This window comes from Phalacrocorax aristotelis, unplaced genomic scaffold (assembly GCF_949628215.1).
Source record: "Phalacrocorax aristotelis unplaced genomic scaffold, bGulAri2.1 scaffold_318, whole genome shotgun sequence".
Classification (NCBI taxonomy): domain Eukaryota; kingdom Metazoa; phylum Chordata; class Aves; order Suliformes; family Phalacrocoracidae; genus Phalacrocorax; species Phalacrocorax aristotelis.
In genome coordinates, this window is record NW_027441358.1 from 1 (window position 1) to 14356 (window position 14356).

The window sequence follows — 14356 nt, forward strand, 5'->3', positions numbered from 1 at the left end:
GGTCTGGAGCACAAGTGTGCTGGGGGGCGGCTGAGGGAGCTGGGGGGGTTTAGCCTGGAGAAGAGGGGGCTGAGGGGAGCCCTTCTCGCTCTCTGCAGCTGCCTGAGAGGGGCTGGAGTGAGGGGGGGGTCGGTCTCTGCTCCCAAGTCACCAGTGACAGGACGAGAGGGAACGGCCTCGAGCTGCGTCAGGGCAGGTTTAGGTTGGGTGTGAGGGGAAATGTCTCCCCTGCCAGAGCGGTCAGGGAGTGGCACAGGCTGCCCCGAGAGGTGGGGGAGCCGCCATCCCTGGGGGGGTCAGACACCGCGCAGACGTGGCCCCTGGGGACGTGGGTTGGGGGGGGGGGGGGTTGGGCTGGGGCTGGATTTGATGGTCCTCGAGGTCTTTGGCGACAACCCCCTCCTCTTACCCCTTGTGCGCCACTTCGAACTTGATGCCCTTGGTCTGAAGGACGCGCCTGAGCCCGCGGTGCCCCCGGTTCATGTAGAGCTTGAACTGCTCCTTGAACTCTGCCGGGGAGCAGGACGGCACCAAAACCATGGCACCAAGCAGCAGGAGCGGCGCGGAGCCCCCGGCGAGACGGGGACGGGGAGCAGAGCCGCGTTAGTGACCCCCCGCCCCGTCACGCTAACGACCCTCAGCCCGAAGCCTTCCCCCCCTCCCCGCCTCTCCGGAAGGGCCAAACGGGGCATTTACCAGGAGAATCGGTGTTTTTGATGACGCTGGTCTTGTCTTTCTGAGCTTCCTCCTGCCGAGGCGAAGGCGGGAGGTGAGGGCCGAGCCGCCCGGGCGGGGAGCGCGGGGCGGCGGGGCCAACTTACGGCGTTGGGGTACGGGAACTCGAAGCGCACAAAGGCGTCCAGGTCGTTGGGAGCCACCCCTGCGAGGCGGACATGGCGTGAGCACCGCGCCGGCAAGGCCGACCCCTCAATGGGTCGCTGCGGCCCCAGAGCTGTGCCAGCGCCGGCCAACAGGTTGCAGGCTGCCGCGAGCCCCCCGCGCTCCCCAACCCGCTCCCCCGTCACCTGGCGGCGCCGGGAGGTTGATGCCCTTCACTATCGACAGCACCATGTCGTTGCTGTTCAGCTCCGGAAAGATCCTGCAGGCGAAGAGAGCGGGAGAATCCGTCAGCGCCCGCCCAACCCTCCTCATCCTCGCCACCCGCGCCCAGCCAGCACCCCCCTACTTGACGACGCTGAAGGTTCGCTGCTCATAGTGGTACTTGGGCAGGGGGAAGCCCCGGGCGTGAGCCTGCTTCAGGATCTCCATGTTCTGCTTGCAGTCCTCTGCCATCTTCTCGAACCTGCCGGGGAGAGCGGCTCTGCTTCAGCCCACAGCCTCATCTTCCTCGGCACCGCTGCGAGGAAGGCGCCTCCCCCCGCGGTGAAACCCTGCCCGCGCCGCCCCGGTGGACCAACGCCCGGACTCACTTGGTCGTCTCCGCGATGTTCCCCAGGTGAGTGAACTGCTTGGAGTAACTCACGCACATCTGGGAGGGAGACGGGGGAGCGGGAAGGTTTCTGCGTCCCGGCAGCCTCCCGGCACGGGCGGCCGCAGAGCAGCGGAGCTCACCGGGTCGCCGCGGCCGCCCCGACGCCGCAGCCGCCCAGCCCAGCGCTCCCCAGACACGCGGGTGCTGGGTCTTCGAGGCCCAGAGGCGTCACCCCCTTCCCGAGTGTCCCGCTCCAGCCTGGAGGTTTCTTCTCCAGCAGAAAACTCTGCTTCAGTCTAAGCTCGGCCTGGATTCAGGCTGAGATTTAAAGCTGCAGCTTCTCACCCCAGATTTAGGCTGAGAATTAAAAGCTGCAGCTTCTCACCCCAGATTTAGGCTGAGAATTAAAAGCTGCAGCTTCTCACCCCAGATTTAGGCTGAGAATTAAAAGCCACTGCTTCTCACCCTGGATTCAGGCTGAGATTTAAAAGCCACTGCTTCTCACCCCGAGATTAAAAGCCACTGCTTCTCACCCCGGATTTAGGCTGAGATTAAAAACTGCAACTTCTCACCCCGGATTTAGGCTGAGATTAAGAGCTGCAGCTTCTCACCCTGAGATTAAGAGCTGCAGCTTCTCACCCCATCCCTGGCGAGGGAAGCAGCTTGTTTCCTTCCTCCTCACCGTCCTTCCTTCCTCACTGCAGGTGAGGAAGACTCCCCCAGGTTCCCCTCCTTCGCCCGTCGCGTCCCGCCCGCCTCGTTCTCCGTCTCGCCCCACACGTGGCCGAAATAACGCTGTTTTCTGGCGCTGCTACCTCATGCTGCTGCCTGATCAGCTTCACCAGCTCCAGGTACTGGCTGGCTGCCTCGGGGGAGATGGGCACCCCCCGCCGCTGCACGAGCACAAAGTCCTCCTTGTTCACGGGGGCTTCGGGGACCTGCGGCGGGGGGACGGGAGCAGACCCGTCACGCGGAGACGCCCGGCGCCCGGCCCCCGCGAAGCTAAACCGATTCCCCCCCCCGCCCCCGACCTTGGTGATATCGACGGGGAGGCCGTTCTGCGAGGCCTCGATCATGGGGTCCAGCCCTTTGGCCTGGCGCAGGAAGAGCTTGGCCCCCTCGATGTCGTTCTTCTGCTTGGCGCGGAGGGCGGCCTGCATCAGCTGCTTCCTCCGGCCCTCCAGGAACGCCAGCTGCTGCTGGGCTGCGGAGAAAGAGGGGGGCTCAGCACCGCGGCGGGGCTGCCGGGGCCGGGGGCTCGCCGCACGCTGGCCCCCTCGCCCCGTGGCGCGTTCGGGCTCGGCGAGGACGGAGCGTCGGCGGAGGCCGGTACCTTTCCCCGCGGTTTTGGGGGCCGGTTTGGCCGCGGCGGAGGAATTCGGGGCGCCCGCGGAGGAGGCTCGGGGAGGCGGCGGCAGCTGCTTGGGCTGGGAGGTGGCGGCAGCTCTGGCTGCGGCAGGGCGGGCAGAGGGCTGTGCCGGGAGCAGAAGGGACGGCGTCAGAGGGGGGCGGCACGGTTTGGGCTCCTAAGGCGGCGGGGGGAGTCGGACGGGGGGGTCCCAAGCCCCCCAAAACCCCCCACCTTTGCCTCCTCGGCACCTTCCTCTTCCTCCTCCTCGTGGTCCTCCTGCCCGGCCAGCTTCATGGCCGTTTCCAGCACTCCGGCGATGCTCTGGTCTCTGGGCGGCATCTCCGTGCCCTGGATGGGCTGGAAGCCTGGCCGAGGGGGTGCGAAGGGGGAAAGGCTGGGCAGCACCGACGGGGGGGGCCCGAACCTTCCTCCCCGCGGCACGCCGGCTTTGGGAAACAGCCCCGAGAAGCTCTCGCCGCGAAAGGGACGGGGAAAATACCTGGCGGAACGGGCAACTCTGAGAAATCCACCGTTTTGCCCGCTTTGTGCGCCCGGATGGCGTCCTGGTATTGCTGGAAGGGGAAGCGGAGGTGAGCGGGGCCGCGGCAGCGCCGGCAGCACCGTGGTGGCACCGGCAGCACCACGGCGGCACCGGCAGCACCGCGGCTCCCGCACCTTGACGATGCGCTCGTGCATCCGGGCCTTGCGGTCGTCACCCTTGCTCTTGGCCTGCGCCGCCGCCGTCTTGTAGCGCTCCATCCTCTGCTGCAGAGCCTCCAGCGCGTCCCGGGGAGCCGGGGGGACGTCTGCTGGGGGGGAGAGCGGGAGAAAAGCTTCACTCGTCTTTTCCTTTCAACTTCCCTTTCCCTGGAGAGCGATTTGGGGTTAAAATTCAGCCGTTGGGGTGCCTACCTGCCGCGGGAGACGCCGGTTTAGCTTCTGGCACAGGCGCCGTGGCGGCAGACGGTGGCTGGCTGGGCGACAGCAGCTCCTTCGGCAGCTGGTCTGCGGGGAGGAGGCGGCGATGGGCGCCCGCAGACACGTGGCGAGGCGACTGCCGCGCCCGGGACGAGCAGAACCGCCACGCCGCCTTTCTCGTGCCTCCGGAAAGGGGGTGCGAACGCCCCGCACCGCGCCCCGGGGACGGCTCGGCCCTTACCGGGAGGTGGCGGCACGCTGCTCAGCTCCACCGGCCGGCCCTTCCCCGCCGCTTCGAGCAGGGCGTCAAAGCTCTGAAAAGTCAGGAGAAAAGGGGAAAACCTTGCTGTTTTTCTGCATTGAGCTCCGCGCCCACGGCCCCAGCCCACCCGTCCGCCCCTTGTTTTACTACAGAAACCGCAAAAAGGGGGAGATTCGCATCAATATTTACCAGGGAGGGAAATCCAGGCCCCTCCGGCCGCCCGGAGCCGTACCTTTGCGAGCCGGTAGTGCTTGGCGGCCGTCTCCAGGTCTCCGCGCTGCTTGGCGTGCAGCGCTGCCAGCTTGTACTCCCGCTGCCGGTCCCGCAGCAGGGCCTCGGCGCCGGCAGAGCCTGGGGGAGCGGGGAGGAGAGCGGCGTTGCCGGTTTCCCCCCATCAGCGGCCGGGTACGGCCATCTCCGGAGCGAGAGAATGAACCAAACCCTTGCCTGGGTGGGAAGACGGCGAAGGAGGAGCTGGTTTCGTGTCCGGAGGGCTGACGGGCAGGACCTGGGGCTTCGGGAGGACGGGGGGCGGCTGCGGGGGTGGCTGCGGGGAGCCGGGGGGGGCGGCGGGCATCAGGGATGCCGGGGCGGGCGGCGGGGGGCTCACACCCTTCCCCAGTGCCACCGGAGGGGGGATTTCCTCCTCGTCGATCTTTTTTCCCTTCTTGACGGAGACCAGCATGTTCTCCAGCATCTGGAAGGAACAGGCACAGGGTAAAACTCGCTGTCGCCCCGATATTCCTCCACCCCCGTGGAAAGAGAAGCCTCAGAGGCTGCTGGGACAGCAGCGAAGGCGCCAGAGGTAGGAAAAACCCAACGTCCTGCCTAAAAGCAGCGCCCAGACTTGGGCTGGAGGTCGGGGGTTGCTCATCCACGGGGGATCCGGCCCCAGGCTCTACAAACTCCTCATTTTTCCATGCAAAATGCCCTTGGGCCGCCTCCTCTCCCAGCCTGTGAGAGGCGGCTGCCCTGGTCTGCCGGCGGCCCAAACCCGCGGGAAGGGCGAGCTCTGCCCCCGAGAGAGCGGCGCCACCCTCGGGCTCTCCTCAGGGAGCCTCGGGGGCCCCAAAAAAGGCTCTTAACGGTGGGGGACTGAGACCTCCCCCGAGTCAGAGCCCAGGGGCGACGTGTGATCCCGCCTCAGGGCTCAGGGAGGGCTCTGCGCCAGAACGGGGCGGGCAGGAAAGGCCTGAGCGTGGCAGAAGGGGCTTAACCAGGGTGGGAAATGGGCAGGAGGGAAAAAACACAACTCAAAAATTAAAAAAAAAAAAAATATAATAAACCTAAAACTGTTCAAAGGTCTTTAAAAAACTGTGAGGAATTGGGACCTTGAGGTTGTTTTAGACGTTTGGCCGGAGCCGGCTGCGCTCCACGAGGTCTCAGAGGTAATTACAGCGCAGCGGCTGCGCCCGCCTCGGGTGTACGTTATCGCCCACAATTAAGCACTGAAATCGAGGCGGCCCCGTTTTCCCAAGAACTCCACTTAATTCCTGCGCGAAGCCGGCCGGGCTCCCAGCGCCAGGGAGAGGCCGGAGCTCGGCCGCAAGCGCAAAACCCGCCACGTTCGGAAACGCCGGCCGAGCTCAGACCGAACGGTTTCACTTAATTAAAGACTCGAGGAAGGCGAGGGCGCCGCGTCAGAGCCCCGAGCCCCCGGCGCGTGACCCCGGCTCACCTTGAGGCCCCTCTCGTAGCGCCGCACCCGGGAGCCGTCCCCAGCCTGCCTGGCGCTGGCGATGGCTGTCCGGTACATCGCCACCCGCTCCGCCAGCGTGGACTCGATGCCGCCGGGCTCCGGAGGCGCCTCCGGCACCTGCAGCCGCCCCGAGGAGAAGCTTTGGGATCGGCCCAGCGAGAGCCGGGCTCCCCCCGCCGCCGATATCCGCTCGGGTCGGCGGCTCAGAGCGGAGCCGGCTCCGACCGGGGCTGGTGTGGCCGCCCTCCCCCATCGGCTCCGTGGTTTCACAGCCTCTGCGGGCACAAGGAGCAGCCCCAGGGAGCAGCGGGAGAGCCCCGGCAGCTCCCAGCGAACAGGGGTTGCCTGAGAAGGGCTGAAAAAGGGATCGTCGGACACTTAGTCCTCATCGATTCCGATAAATTTGCTAAGTGCTGTCTCCACGCTCGCATTTTCCAGGCGAGGACGCGGCAGAGGGAACCCAGCTCCTGCCCTGACCCCAGGAAAGCCTTTCGCCTCTCCGGGGAGCGGCTCTGCCTGACAGGGTCACGTTTTCTCATCAGGGAAACAAACAAAATGACACAAAAGTCTAAAAAAGGGTCGGTTCCGGCGCTGCTGCCGCAGAAGCGGAGCCGAATGCACATCGTACCTTGGCGGGAGGCGCCGGCGTGTCCCCGCTCCCTTCCTCTTCGCCCAACACCTCCTGCAGCTCGGCCTGCGAAGCGCCAGGAGGTTCATCAGCACCGATCCGGGGCCAAAAAGCCCTTTTTTGGGACAAGATGATCCTGAGGGCTCAAACCCCTTCTCACCATGAGATCGTCCTCGTCCTCCAGCTCTTCGTCATCATCCCCCTCCTCCTCCTCATCCTTCATGCACAGGGCGGCCATCCTCTCAATCGCCTCCATTGGCAGAGGGGCTGGAGGAGAAGCAGCACGAGGGTTTTTTTTGGGGCCACGTACCTGGTTTTTGATGGTTTAAGCCCGCGGGCAGGGGAGCGCGGCCAGGGCGGGGCAGGAACCACCCGAGAGGAGCCATTTGCTCCACAGTGTGTGACAAATTATCCCAGCCGCGGTCGGCAGCGCTCACTTTTCCCCTTGGGCCTCTCCCCTGGCGCGGCTCGGCCTCCCACCAGCGCCAGCAGCTCAGCCTCCAGTTCGGCGGCATCGTCCCCGGCGTCGTCCCCCGCCGGCCCCTCCGGAGAGAGGTCCACCAGCAAACCCATCTGCGGGGAGGGAAGGGGGGCCGGCGCTGAGGGCAGGATGCTAATGATGCCTCATTAGGGCAAGGGGATCCCCGGGATCCGCCTGAGGGCAGGAGGGGATCGATGCAGATCCACCGGGGCGGAATCCGGTGCATCCTGTGGTTCGGGGCTGAGCCCCCGGTGCCCCGAGCACCGCCCCCACGGCGATCCGCGAGGCAAATAAAACCATTTAAACTAATTAAAGTGCTTAAATAAAGGCGGCGGACAGTGAGGATACGCCCGGCTCAGCCATGCAAACCCTGTAACCGGAACAACCGGCATCGCTGCCGGCGCCTGCTCAACCGAAGCGTGGCCTGGCACAACCAGCAGCCCGCACAGGAGGCGCGGTGACGGCACGGTGACGGCGCCAGCCGGGGTTTGCCTCCGCCCGCCGAAGGGTGTTTACGGCACCGACCTTTCCCCGGTGCCGTGGGCACACGCGGCGGTCCGAGGGTGCCGGCACCGGGCGCCGTGCCGTACCTGCCTGGCGATGGCGGCGCCACGGCCCGGCTGCAGGGGCGGCCTCCGGGCTCTGCTCATGACTCCGTTCCTCACCGGGGCGAGCTGGGGAGGCGGGGGGGAGTGGTGGGTGAGGGGTCCCAGCGCCTCCGGAGAGCCCGGACGGAGCCTCCCCACCCCCCGCCCAGCCGCCCCCCCTCAGCTGTCAGCAAAACCGCACAATAGCCCCCTCCCGCCCCACAGTCTGGGGCGCTGCCCCCCCCACGCCAGCCCTTTCCCTACCACCTGCCCCCCCCCAGCCCCCCTCAAAGCCCCTACCCCCTCCACCCTCCCTTACGGCCCCATTCCCACCTTCCACAAAGCCCCATTTCCCCCCAACCCCCCGTTCCTCCCCCACAAAGCCTCATTTCCCCCCCCAGCCCCCCCCAAGACGCCATTCCTCCCCCCCACAGCTCCCCAGAAGGATCCGTTCCCCTCCCACGGCCACCCCCAAGGCCCCGTTCCCACCCCCAGCCCCTGCACCCCCCCCAGGCCCCAGCCCTTCCAACCCCCAGCCGGCCCCGCCCCCCTAAACGACCCCTAGCACCCTCCCCCCCGCTCCCCGCAGCCCCCCCGACCCCTCAGCCCCCTCGACCCGGTACCGGAGACCCTCCCCCGAGCCCCGCCGACCTTCATCACCACTCACTTCCTCCTCCTCCCACCGCTGTCAACAACACGCCGCGCTTTACGGCGCCGCTGTCGCAAAAGCCGACGTCGTTGTCGTCTTTCGCTTGACGGCGCCCGGGAAGACTACAACTCCCAGCGAGCACCGCGCAGCGCATGCGCACAGGGGGAGGCGAGGCCAACGCAGCGCATGCGTACAAGGGGCTGCGGAAAGGGCGGGAAAAGTGTGAGGTGAGAGGGGGAAGATGGCGCCTCCCCTCGGGGCTCGACGTGGGTCGGGGGGTGAAAACGGTTGATATTCCACCTTTTTCACCTCAGAATTTTTGGGTTTTGTTCCTTACACTGCGGTCATGGTGCTGGGGTAGCGTCTGGGGTGGTGCTGGGCCCCCAGGGGAGGCAAATGGCTGTCGGCGAGGCCCAAAGGTGGGCTCAGCCCTGAGGGTGAATTGTGTCTTAAGGAGAAGCTGCTTGTTACACCCCATTCTGTTCTCCTCAGGCAGGCAAGCGGTGGGATGGGCAAGCGGAAGAACGAGCAGGCACCAGGTAATGGCAGGAGGGGATAGTGGTGGTGATGGGATGGTGGTGGTGAGGGGATGGCGTCCCCTTCCCTGTGAGGCAGTGGCTGCCAAGGACCCCAACCAACCCATCCTGTATTTTGGGGGGTAACTCGCCCTGTAGTTACCCCCGTCTCCCACTGCCCCCACTCCCCAGTCCTCCCAGTGCCCCCAGTTCCCACTGCCCCCCAAGTCCAGTTACCTCCTGTCTCCCACTGACAGGGGTCTCACCCTTTATGTTTACTTTTTGATAGCCAAGAAGCACTTCTAAAACCGCCGGGCTTTTTAATTATTACAAACCAGCTAAACTGCAAAAATGCCCCAATTTGTAAGCAAAATGACACCCAGCGTTCACCTTTTCTGTGCCTCTCTCATCAAATCCCCTCCACACCGCGCAATGCCTGGGCGCCTTCCCCAAACATCCCCTCAGCTTGCCACCAACTATGTGGAAGACGTGGGTTGTTTTGGGGATAAAACACAAAACCAAGCGATTTCCCACTGGGGGGAGGGAGTGGCGCCCACAGAGCTGCGGCAGAGCCCCTCATGCTGCGACCCTGTTTCTTGGCACTGGGGAGGAGAAGGCAAAAAGCCCTAAAAGTAATTCTTTTTCCCTCGGTTCAAGCACTAGAGGAAGGGGGTGGGGGGTGGTTTTCTAGGATTTAGTAACAAAAAGTGAAGCAAAACCTCCACAAAGTTGTTCTCCCTGTTTGACGCAACACCCAGGGTCTCCCTTACCCCAAAGGCTGACACCTAAGATTTATGGTTTTTCCCTTAAAAGGAGGAGATGCTAAACATGACGCTCCCAGAACCAAACAGAGCCTTTGGGAAGGCTCGGAGGCGACGGCAGGAGACGGCTTAGATGCAACGGGGCTGGCTCAGGCCAATGATGCTGAAGGAAAACTGAAGCCAGCTGTAGGAGAGGCAGAGGATCAGGTAGAGATGACCCACAGCGGCATCGGCAAAAGCAGACCATGGAGGTAATGGGGCGAGAATCGGGCAGGATGGGGGTTTGGGGGTGACCCTGACCGCCTCGCTGCTGGCTGACCGTGGTTTGTTGTCTTTAACAGTGACGGGGAGGCGGTGGCTCCAGAGCCAAGCCAGGAGGGGAAGCATGTCCCACAGGTACGGCTGTGCCGGGCTCCGGGAACCTCAGTGAGCTCCCAGCCGCCACCGAAACACTCTGGTGCTGGGAAACCCCCTTCACGGCACAGCCAGAGCCTCTACGGCACTGCTTTCTTCTGTTGGCAAACCACCTTTGGTATTTACACCGAACAGAGGAAAAAGTGCCAGAGATTGGGGTTTTTTTAACACCGGGGTGATGCTGGCACCTTGTTATTCCAGGAAGGAAGAGACACCGGCAGCGGCGGAGGCGGCGAGTGGCCAGAGGCAGCTTCCCTGGGAGCAGCGTCTCACCCAGAGTCACCCCAACAGGCAAATCCGGCGCTGGATGAGGCAGAAGAGGATCAGCCGGTGGCGACCGCGGAGGTGCACGGAAGCGCCGGCGAGGACCCAGCCGCCGATACCCAAACTCACCGCGGAACAGGGAATATCGGTGACAGGCCCGAGCACGACTCTGCCGCGGCAGCGCAGGAGGAGGGGGCGGCCAGCGGCGAGATCGCCCTCCCTGCGGATGCGCCGGGCCGGAGCAGCAGCAGCGGCGTGCCGACCGAGGCGCCGGACCCTTGCCGTGAGGAGGGAGGTAACGGCGGCGAGCGCCGAGGCGACGCCGACCAAAGCCAGGAGCCGCCGTGCGCGTCTGTTGGAAACGCCGCAGAAAATGAACCCGGCACCGTGTCCGAGGGGGCGGCTGTGGGAGAGCGCCGGGAAGGCGCGAGCGGGGAGCGGCCGCGGGCACCCGGCACGACCGACGCGGTGAAGAGCGCGGCCGAATCCCTGCGGGAAATGCCAGGAGAGGCTGACGTGACAAATGATGATGCCTGTGGGGGAGACCCCCCAGATCTGGCCGCCGGTGCAGGGGAAGGCGAAGCTCTCGGGGCGGAGGACGCCACCACGGACGCGCCGAGGACAGACGTGCAGCCCCCGGCTCGCTCCGGCCGCCTCCTGTGTGATGGAGGGGTCGCGGGGAGTGCGCTCGCCGATCCGGCAACGCCGGGGCCGGCTCCCATGGGCGCGGCACAGCTCCCCGCCGCAGGCACCCGTTCGGCTGTCGGCGTGGACCCCTGGGACGAGGCCCCTCTGCCCGCGGAGCTGCTGGGCCTCCTGGAAGGCAAACCCCTCGTGCTCCCGCCACAGCCGGTAAATGCACCGCGGTCACCGAGTTACCGCAACACAAACCCCCCAAACCAACTGAAATAACCTGAAATGGGGGAAAAACCCCAACTATTTCTGCGAGAGCGGCTCGGGCTCGGGCTCGATCGTCACACGAACCTTCTCCCCGCAGCCGCTCCCTGCCGCCGACCAGCGCGGCTCTGCGGAGCCTGGGCTCAAGCTGCCCGCCGCTGCGGGACGGAGCGGTGCCAAAGAGATGGGGAACGGCCCAGAGCAGCCACAGCCCAGGTACACGGACGGTGACAGACCCTCCTACCAGGGATGAAACCCTTATTTGGGGTAAAACTGCCCCTATTTGGTTAGTAAAACCATTCTCATTTTTCCTGCTTCCCATGGCTACGCCTGCAGGGAGGACGCAACCAATGTTATCTGCGGCCTGATCCTGGAGCTCTCCAACCTCAAGTAAGAGCCCGCGAGCGCCGGGTGATCCCCTGGGATCAGGGCGGGGGGTCCCGGCCCTGCGGAGGGTGCTGAGGGGTGGCGAGCGCCGTGCTTGGAGCACCGGGTGATCCCCTGGGATTGGGGCGGGGGGTCCCAGCCCTGTGGAGGGTGCCAAAGGGTGGCAAGCGCCGTGCTGGGAGCACCGGGTGATCCCCTGGGATCGGGGCGGGGGGTCCCGGCCCTGCGGAGGGCGCCCAGGGGTGGTGAGCGCCATGCTGGGAGCGCCGCGCTGGTCAAACAGGCGGGTGCCGTCCCACAGCCGCCTGGCGATGAGCGCCCACCGCGGCCTGGAGGCGCTGAGGAGGCCGAAGCCGCGGCGGAGCCGGTGGCCGGGGCCAGGGCCGGTCCCGCTGCACGCCGGGAGGAGGTGGAAGGAGACGTAGAGCTGGTGGGAGCCGGAGCCGGCCCCCCGGCATGGCTAATTAACGTAACAGTAACTCTTTATTAACGTAAACCAATGTTTAAGAAGTTCACAGGGTGTAAATAAACACCTTCCGTTGTGTAACAGGCTAAATAACGTTTAAAGAACACACCAGCGGGGCGGGAGGTGCCGTGGGTGAGCCGTGAACGCCGGCTCGGCGACAGCCGGAGCACCGGTGCCCTTCCCACCACAGGACCATTGTGGAGAGCGGGTCAGGAGCCCGCCGGCCCCTGCCGGGATTGATAAAAACCAACAAACCAACCCAAAACCTTGAACTGAACCCACCCGGGGGCGTCCCTGGCGCAGGGCGCCGGTAAAACCGCCCCTTCTCAGCGTCTTCGGTGGTGCCTTGACACGGCTTCGGCCGACGGCACCCGCCAAACCGCCGCCGGGGCGATGCCACTTGGCGGCACCAGCTGCGGAGAGGAACGGGGGAGACTGGTCTTGGTGGAAAGTGTCATCCCGACGCTTCATCCATGGAGGGGAGCGGAGCCGGGGGGTCCCGGGGGCGACGCGGCAGCCGGAGTGGGTGAAGCGGTGCGAGCCCCTGGAGGAGAAGCCGGGAGAAAGGGTTGAGCGCCGGGGAGGGCACCGTCCCCTCCCACCCTGTGCCGGGTCCCGTCCCCGGCTAAATCAAGGCTCGGAGCGCGGCTTTGCCAAGGGAGCGGCAGAAAAAACACCCGCTTTCGGCCCGTTTTTGGGAGCTGCGAGACGGGCACGTTGTCCGAACGCGAGCCGGTACCTGTGAGCGCGTCCGTCAGCGTGGGGCTACTTCTCGCTGGCGCCGGCCGGGTGCAGGGCGGCGGCGTTGTGCGCCGCGCGGCTGTAGACGGAGGCGTAGCCGCGGCGGGTGAGGGGGCAGAAGCGCTTGGTGTGCGCCCGGTCCTGCGTGGCCCCGCACTGCGGGCAGACGTAGCTGCGCAGGACGGGGCACAGCACCCGGCCCCCCGCGTCGCGCAGGCTGTGCCCGCTGTACACCTGCTTCGCCTCCCCGTTGTGTTTGCAGAAGGCGCAGAGGGTTTTGCCGGCGGGCGGTGGCGGCGGCGGCGGCGGCGGTGTTGGCTCCGGCGCGGTGCTGGGCACCGGTTCGCCGGCGGCGTCGCGCTCCCGCGGCAGCGCAGCCAGCACGGCGGCCAGCCCCAGGTAGTCCCTCCACATGTCGAACGCAGGGCCGTGCTCCATCCTGCGCCGCTGCCCGCTGCCCTTTGGTGCGGGACGCGGCTGCACGTGCCGTCGCCTTCGCCGGAGCGGCCACCAAGGCCCAATCGCTGCCGCCCGGGGCCAGCTCCCTCCCCCGGAGCCGGCGCGTCTGCCCGCCGGGGCTCGGGTGTCTGTGCCGCTTCCCCTCTCCCCAAACCGTCCCTGGCGACCCCTTTTCGCCGCAGCCCCTCCCTGCCGTGCCGAACCCGCCCGGGTTGGGGATTTTGGCTCCGTGTGGACCCTCCGCTGGCGGCTTCCCCGTCTGGCACAGCCTGAACCGCCACCCCACGCAGCCAGAAAGGCGCTTATTTTGAGGGTAAAAGTGGGGTTTTAAATCCCGTAAACCCCATCAGAGTCTAAAACCTGAGTTGGGGTGGAGGGAGCGCCCAAATCCTGAACTAAACCTGGGATTAGCAAAACCCGGGGGGGAGGCTCAGCCTGGTCCTGCCCTGCCTCCGCCTTCTGGGTTTAAACTGCCCAGGATCGGGTAAATCACCCGCTAACGGGTGCGAAATCAGGGCAGACAAAGCCCGGCCAAGGACGCCCGGGGGCACTGGGCAGGGCCGGTCTCCGCCCTCCTCGGTTTTAGGGGAAAAAAACAGCATTTTGGGTCCTCGCAGCCAGTTCCCCGCCAGCGCCGCGCCCTGCCAGCGGTGCTGTGAGGTTTGGTTCCCCGCGCCGAAATCCGGTCGGGTTTGGGAACCGCGCTTTGCCGTCGGTTGTGCCGCGGGGAGACGCGGCGGCCGGTGTTTTCCAGAGCCACGGTGGCGTCGCCGCCTCCCGGTTCTGCCGGCGAGGCTCCGTGTGCCGGCGCGGTGACGCCGCCGACCCGCTCCCCGCGGCACGTGGTGACGCCGCGGCAGCCGGCGGGATGCGGCCACGTGGGACGGAGCTGCCGTGGTGGGAGGGAGAACTGGGCCAAAACAGGGCCAATCGCCCCAAAACCGAGCGCTGGTGCGAGGGGGGACCTGCCCGTTACCCATCGTGCCGCGGCACCGCCTGTGCAGTAACAGAAATGGGTATTTCCCCCCAAAACGGGTTGTGCCGCGCCTCCTGTTGGCTCATGGTGACGTTGGGGGAGAAGGGCCGCAGGGACCCTGTGAAAGAGGGGAAAACCCCCCCAAAAAAGGCATGGAAAGGGAAAAACTGGGCGCTTCACGCGTCGGCGACGCTCCCTCTGCGCCGCGGGCACCGGCACCGGCAGGCCCGGCATGGTGGGAGGGGAACGGACGGTGTTTAACCCAAAAAGAACCCCAAAGCGGGGAATTAGCGATACTTAACCCCAAAAAGCCCCAACGCGGTCGAGGCCTGGTGCCGCCCGCGCCGGGAAGTGGGAAAGCCCGGCCGGGAGAGGGCGGCCCCGGGGCAGCGTTTGGGTGAAAACCCGGCGGTTTTGGCTCGGCGCTTTTGCTCGGCGCTGCCTGGTTCTGAGGCTCAAACCGCGCGGA

General features: G+C 66.0%; 3 protein-coding genes across 7 annotated transcripts; 1 reads left to right on the forward strand and 2 right to left on the reverse strand.

Moving 5' to 3' along the window:
- Positions 1–91: 91 nt before the first annotated feature.
- CC2D1A (coiled-coil and C2 domain containing 1A) lies at positions 92–8108 on the reverse strand. 5 transcript variants are annotated; one of them, XM_075080543.1, is made up of 22 exons: positions 7982–7998; positions 7362–7445; positions 6728–6863; positions 6451–6557; positions 6291–6356; positions 5642–5779; positions 4411–4660; positions 4196–4314; positions 3943–4015; positions 3696–3788; positions 3459–3616; positions 3283–3355; positions 3015–3148; positions 2766–2904; positions 2464–2636; positions 2248–2370; positions 1431–1489; positions 1187–1303; positions 1026–1099; positions 822–880; positions 697–748; positions 92–509 (listed from the first exon to the last, which is right to left on the reverse strand). In XM_075080543.1, exons 2-22 carry the CDS (start codon positions 7419–7421, stop codon positions 406–408), a joined length of 2307 nt encoding a protein of 768 aa, XP_074936644.1. In that variant the 5' UTR covers positions 7422–7445; positions 7982–7998; the 3' UTR covers positions 92–405. The 5 variants fall into 5 exon arrangements, with proteins under 5 accessions (XP_074936644.1, XP_074936642.1, XP_074936639.1 ...); XM_075080541.1 differs by lacking the exon at positions 7982–7998 and adding an exon at positions 8026–8108 and having other exon boundaries at positions 93–509; XM_075080538.1 differs by lacking the exon at positions 7982–7998 and adding an exon at positions 8010–8069 and having other exon boundaries at positions 93–509.
- Positions 8109–8408: 300 nt separating this feature from the next.
- LOC142051404 (uncharacterized) lies at positions 8409–11747 on the forward strand. Its single transcript, XM_075080535.1, has 7 exons — positions 8409–8546; positions 9336–9534; positions 9625–9679; positions 9899–10813; positions 10959–11074; positions 11195–11248; positions 11547–11747. The coding sequence occupies exons 1-7, from the start codon at positions 8516–8518 to the stop codon at positions 11668–11670; spliced, it is 1494 nt and encodes a 497-aa protein (XP_074936636.1). The 5' UTR covers positions 8409–8515; the 3' UTR covers positions 11671–11747.
- LOC142051405 (nanos homolog 3-like) lies at positions 11709–13359 on the reverse strand. The gene is made up of 2 exons (XM_075080536.1): positions 12451–13359; positions 11709–12255 (listed from the first exon to the last, which is right to left on the reverse strand). The coding sequence occupies exon 1, from the start codon at positions 12888–12890 to the stop codon at positions 12477–12479; it is 414 nt and encodes a 137-aa protein (XP_074936637.1). The 5' UTR covers positions 12891–13359; the 3' UTR covers positions 11709–12255; positions 12451–12476.
- Positions 13360–14356: the final 997 nt, after the last annotated feature.

Bases quoted from the DNA above. Each gene is read 5' to 3' on its own strand.
- CC2D1A (XM_075080538.1), bottom strand. The intron at 6,864-7,361 runs GTACGGCACGGC...CCCTCCCCGCAG, and splicing joins GCGCCGCCATCGCCAGGCAG to ATGGGTTTGCTGGTGGACCT. The intron at 3,356-3,458 runs GTGCGGGAGCCG...TTCCCCTTCCAG, and splicing joins TGCACGAGCGCATCGTCAAG to CAATACCAGGACGCCATCCG.
- LOC142051404 (XM_075080535.1), top strand. From the start codon at position 8,516: ATGGGCAAGCGGAAGAACGAGCAGGCACCAG. The intron at 9,535-9,624 runs GTAATGGGGCGA...TGTCTTTAACAG, and splicing joins GGCAAAAGCAGACCATGGAG to TGACGGGGAGGCGGTGGCTC. The intron at 9,680-9,898 runs GTACGGCTGTGC...TTGTTATTCCAG, and splicing joins AGGGGAAGCATGTCCCACAG to GAAGGAAGAGACACCGGCAG.
- LOC142051405 (XM_075080536.1), bottom strand. From the start codon at position 12,890: ATGGAGCACGGCCCTGCGTTCGACATGTGGAGGGACTACCTGGGGCTG.